Source organism: Perca fluviatilis, chromosome 11 (genome assembly GCF_010015445.1).
Source record: "Perca fluviatilis chromosome 11, GENO_Pfluv_1.0, whole genome shotgun sequence".
Taxonomy (NCBI): Eukaryota; Metazoa; Chordata; class Actinopteri; order Perciformes; family Percidae; genus Perca; species Perca fluviatilis.
The window spans coordinates 30,471,414-30,477,453 of record NC_053122.1 but is presented as its reverse complement, the minus strand read 5'-3'; the positions used below and the strand labels follow the sequence as shown (position 1 = coordinate 30,477,453).

The window sequence follows — 6,040 nt, the reverse complement described above, 5'->3', positions numbered from 1 at the left end:
CTGGATAAGTGGGTTTATAGACAGTTTTCTTTACCATTAGTTTGTTTTAGTAAGTTAATAGGCTAACAGGTCAGGGTTTCTAGACTTCATTTTCTTACTTAAACGGAGCCGGTAATATACTGAGACCTGTAATGTCTGGGCATCAGTCTGGAACCATCCAGATACAGCAGTGGGAACACTGACTGTAACAGTCTATGAGTGTGAACCACAAAAGTAGGGATTACAAATGTGTTCGTGTAAGTAGCCTAGATAGTCCCATCAGCGTTTTAAACACACGTTGGCGTGACGTCTCTAGAGAGAGAGCGCGAGCGTATCGGAGCCTGCAGGTGGTCTCGAGGAGAATGGAGGGAGGGAGGAGAGGAGAGGAGCTGAGGAGCACTGAATGAACTACCGTTACCGCCGCAGACAGCGAGACGCTTCTTTATTCCTCTCTTCCTTTGTCCACCGCCAGCAGCGCGCCATGGCGCCCCGCCGGTACAGCCCGAGCAGCCCCGCCGCCGTGCAGAGCGACACCGCCGTTGGAGCAGCACCGCCGGCTCGCCACTACGGTGAGTCCCGGTGCAGGCTGGACCGTGTCCGTTACTGTCTGAAACAACAGTTAGAATATCATTCTTGGTTGTCAGTGTTATGACCATAAGGCATAGATAGGCACGCAATAATAGAGCATTATAATTAGTAATTTAATTTAAACTAATAGGTGGATATTCATTTTTACATTAAAGAGTAATATTATTAGCCTAGAAACCACGAAACTTATGGTGAGGGTCAGGGGGACAGTTGTCACATGCTTGACTCTACAAATCACTTTTTCAGCAACAATTTATGGTGCAAATATCTTTATATATGTAAAAGAAATAATTCTCCTGTTTTCGTCAAAACTTTCTGCATATTCACACGTTTTGGGATGTTTTATTTGGAATCGTGTACCTCTCAACAACAAACAAATAGTGATTTCTAACAAACAGAGTGTAAATTGTAATTTCCCCACTGGGGATTAATAAACAGTATAATTAGTTAGTATAATTATAATTAAATCTACCTCGTGTAAATATTGGGGGGGGCAGGGGGGACATATCCCCTGCATCCCCTTGAAATCTACGCCTGTGCTTTGACTAATTGGATTGACATAATAAAAGAGTTCTGTCTAGAATGTGCTATCTCTGTAATGAGTCTGTTGTTACAGTGTGTGCTGGCTGCACCATGTGGCGAACACACAGGATTATAGAAACGTCAGAAGAATCATATTTGACTTTATATGTGTTAGTGTATTTGTGGATCCCTTCTCTCACTGGATGCGCTACTTTCTCATTTACTATTTCTTTAAAAGGTAAATTTCTAGCATTTGAAAATAAAAATAAAAATTGTGTGTAAAACAATGCAAAACAATGCACTATACTAGAACACAGCATGGATGACGTACTTTTGTAGGCCAACCCGAAATTTAGCATTGCCTGGTTCCCTCGACAGTGAGCCAACAGGCCTTTTCGTTGGATTTCGGATCGTTGCAGAAAATGTGTGGCTAACAAACGTTTATGATGCTTACACGTTTTGTTCAGCAAGATAATCTTCACAAATGAACACAACTTGATGATGTCTGAAGTGTAAATGCAATGGCCAGAAGTAAAAAGCTACTAGGCTATAGACAAACTACAGCCCGGCCCCATGACAACGTCACCACCACTAGCTTCCAACTGATTTTGCGCGTTTAGCATGACATTTGTAGTCTCAGATAGCAACCGCCTTTTTTGTGACACGTACAAGCTTTAAAATTCCTGTTTGGTGTATTTACTGATGTTTTTTTATGTTGTAGACCAAAACGTGCAACTCTCTTAAGCTTGTGTTAAGCACTGACCCATTCAAACTAGAGACCATCCTGCGATAGGATCACGCCAGGGGCGTAAGTGTGTACTTCCTCCCCCCCTACATCCGGCCCTTTGCTTGGACCACACCCATCTTCAAACTCTGCCTTCATTTTGATCTCAACTACACATCTGTAGAGTTTCCTGACAAAGTTCCTCAAAATCCGCCTCTGTGGTAGTTCCTGCACAGTACTAGCCTGGAGAGACCGTCCTGATCTTGCGATCTCCAGTTTTCCACTCTCAGATCAGTCTGGCATCTTGAGATAGAGAAAATTTGGAGCCGTTCGCCAAACGACCGACCAATCAGCGTTGGTTTTGAGGCGGGTTTAGGTGTGACATATCCAGACAGTATCCAGATTGATTTGCGAAAGACTAGTCTCGCTTTGCCAGACCTTCCTCCACAGCGCCACAGAGGAAGGTCTGGCGAGTCCACACACAGGGTTTCCACGGGTCATTAAAAAGCATGAAAAGTAATTAAATAGATTTTGTGAAAATTCAGGCATGAACTGGCATGAAAAAGCATGAACTTCGATGTTCAAAGGCATTAAAAATGATGTAAACTTGATGGAATAAAAACATTGTTTTTCACGATTTATTTTGATTATATAAACATCTAAATCTAATTTTGATCGGAAGTATAGCGTGATGGTTGACAGGCGGAACCTTTTAATTGGCTGTTTTTTACGGCTGGTGCAATGTGCGGTGAGTGTGAGTCTACTGTCTATGGTGTGAGTGAGTGTACGCTGTGGCGAAAGAACAGAGGAAATATCAAATGACGGAAAAATAGGAAAATGCAAGTTTTAGGACTGGTTGACATGATTTTGGCGAATTTGCCTACTGCCGTAAGCAGTATAGGTTCATTACTTTTAATTATCGGTGCATGTTGTTTTGAGATCCGTAGGGCAGAGATGCGAGCTGCTCAGTGAACAGTGTTTTAAATATTTGTTTGTCTTGTGAGCCATCTGACAGTTAAATTTGGATTTTCAAATATAAAAAATTGGCATTGTCAAATGCTTACAATTTGTGTGTGAAAGTATCTGCAGTTGGGCATGAAATTAGTTTCAAGTGGCATGAAAAAGGGCATGAAAAAGCATGAAATGATATTTTGCTGATACCTGCAGAAACCCTGACACAGCATTCCAGGATGGGAGAAAAACATTTCTTTAAACCAATCACAATCAGTTTGTTGTGTTTTAGCAGAATACTGAAAGCAGTAGAACTGAGAATACTGTAATTTCTGTTTATTTATTGGGTTATCGCGATATTCAACAACGTTATCGCATATTTTCCTCATATGGTGCAGCAGGTAAGCTACACATCATTACCACACTAGTCCGGATCTACGGCAGTATAGTCTTGTCAAGCTTTGGCCCTCACCTTCCACTAGAGCTGTGTTTGTTCTCCTAATCCCTTCCATACGAACTACATCAAACTTCGAGCTAGTTTTTATTCGCTGAAAATGTCAAGTTTTGAAGAACATTTGGATGGTGCAACAAGGCAAGCCTGCTTGGTTCTTTTGGGGAATGATTGTAAAGTTGTAAAGATGTTTAGGGCATTTCCTCTCTAACGGGGACGTTTTGGGACCGATTGGTGGGATTGCTGTGGACGAAGTACACACGGAGATACACTGGTAAGAGCCAATGAGGTTTAACCATGTATCAGCTAATTTAAATAGCTCACGTTACTGTATTGTGTTCATTGAATATTGTATGTGGCAAGTTCCTTCCCGAGACGATTTAACAGAGCCACCTGCATCCGGAGCTTAGCACCGCCCAAGACGATTGTGATTGGTTTAAAGAAATGCAAACAACCCAGAGCATTGTTTTTTCTCAGATCCCAGAATGCATCTGTGGTGTAGCCAGTCCTTACTCCACAGTGCTGTGGAGATCTGATCTGATCAGTGCCAGTCTGTTTTAAAGAGCTGATTTGAGAAACAAATCAGATCTGCCTGCAGTCTGAACGCAGCCTCAGTCTTATTCCATCTCAGAAGAGGCTTCTTCAGCTGGAGATGTTGCAGTCTAGTCTGAACATGGAGGATACTGTAGGTGGTCAATGAGAAGAAGTTTAAACTTAGCCTATGACAACCACGCCAACAAAGGTGTTAAGGTGTTGCTGCTTTGTACTGAGCACACTGTGGCTATTTTGGTCAGCAGCAGGATAAAGATTAGCTGAGCATTACTGTTCACTAATGCCATCAGCTGACCTCAGGTCTGTTTCTTTCTGCTCATCCTGTCTGGTTGTACATTAACTGTACAAGATGTTGACCAATAGAGACAAGTGTGTGTGTGTGTGGGCGGGGAGCGGGGGGGGGGGTGCTGGGGTGCTGGGGTGACTATGAAGTATGATGCAGCTGATGTTTAATCTTGACAAGCATAGTTTCATTTCACAGGTAGGAGTTTGAAAGGGCAGACAATGTGGGCTACATTGTCTGCAGGCTACAGGGTCTTGTCCTGAACGATAGACTAGCAGAGCAAGTGTAATAGGTTTACTAGCGATCACGTGCAGTCAGTGAATGGTTAATATGCTTTTACGTCCGTTTTGATGAGCCCAGAGGGAAAATATGCCATTTTAAAAGTAGCCTACATTTACGGTAGCTAGCTAACGGTAGACTACAGAGAAAGTGTGATATTTTTATGTCCCATTCAGAGCGTGTACAAAAAGCGATTCACACCGCGAGCGGGCACGAGCACCACTCGGCAGAAAAGGGAGAAAGAAAAAAAGAGTCTGCCGCTGTCCGGAGCGACAGAGGGAAAATATTTCATAATGGAACCGGGTTTTGGTACCCAACCCTAGCTATCTGTGATTCTTGTCATGTAATTATTAGGGTTGTGTATCGTTTGGATTTTTTCTGACACCGGTGCTGAAACGATACTTTTAGAATGATGCCAGTGCCTAAATGGTGCCTGAACCAATACTTTTAAAAAAAGATTAAAAGATTTTTTTTTTTTAAGAACTAACTTATACCAAATTATTTCACCAGTACATTGCTGGTAAAAGACAAAAACAACCACTAGATGGGAAATGGGTATTTTACAATAAATTTGAATGCACCACGAGGCTTACCAGTTTCAAGTAAACGCACCATTGTCCCGTCTGTGTTGTTTGTCCGACAGCGGCAGCCAGTGGCCATAGTGCAGCTAGTTTGTATCTTTAGCGGACTGTTGGAGGTCCCGGTGTTGGAATCCTCTACAGTGAAATACAGTCACACTTTTACACTGTTTAGCTGTCAACATTTTTATCATGTTTATGCCATTTACTAGCTAAAGGTAAGCTAACGTTACCTGCTTGCAAGTATAGCATTAGTGATAACTAGCGACACATGCAGCGATGTTTCTGTTGCCTCGTTCGTTTCAGAGAGCAGCGCAGGCATTTAGGTTGCACCGAAATGAGCACTTTTTATTTTACTATATCTCTTTATATAAATATTTTTTTCTACTTAAAAACTATAATTTCGTTATTTTACTAACCCAACTAATTACTCACCTTGGGCGGGGTTTCCAATAGAGATTAAGAAGACTTAAGAGTTGATACAATGGCGTTGGTATTGGTTGCTAAAAAGGGTACTACTTCGCCTATATGGCAATTTTGGATTTAGACCTGATGAGAGTTTACAGCCAAGCGACACGACTGAAGTGGTGTGCAAGATCTGCTCATGTGTGATCCGCGCAAAAGATGGGCAGACGACCAGTCTTCATGACCACTTGCGTGTGCGCCATCCAGCAGAATATGCCACCTTGCCTGCACGTGCTGGGCCTAGCAAAAAAGCTAGCCAGGGTCAGCAGACGATAACTGGGGCATTTGCAAAAAGCACTAAATATAAAACCGACAGTGACAGATGGAGGCAGTTGACAGATGCGGTAACTCGCTTCCTGGCCAAAGAAATGGTGTCGTTCAATACAGTGGAGAAGCCGTCGTTCGAGGCCATGCTGCATACCTTTGATAAACAATACGAGCTGCCAGGTCGGAAATATTTCTCCAAGATGGCTATCCCAAACCTTTGCAACGAGGTCAGAAGTAACATCACGAAAGAGCTGGGTGATGTAGAATATTTGGCCCTAACAACGGACGTGTGGTCCAGCTGTAGTGTGATGCCGTACATGTCAGGGACAGTGCATTATGTGAATAAAGAGTGGACATAGTCCACTCATGCCCGAAAGCCATACAGCAGATAATTTGGAAGA

The 6,040-nt window shown here is 42.7% G+C and overlaps 1 protein-coding gene across 1 annotated transcript in view; it reads left to right on the top strand.

The window, feature by feature from the left end:
• Positions 1 to 268: 268 nt before the first annotated feature.
• The window catches only part of LOC120568429 (choline transporter-like protein 5-A), a 34,801-nt gene continuing 29,029 nt past the window's right edge, over positions 269 to 6,040 (top strand). The window contains exon 1 of the mRNA XM_039815957.1: positions 269 to 548. Coding sequence (XP_039671891.1) covers positions 383 to 548 — 166 coding nt within the window. The 5' untranslated portion in view covers positions 269 to 382. The remainder of the gene's footprint in view (positions 549 to 6,040) is intronic.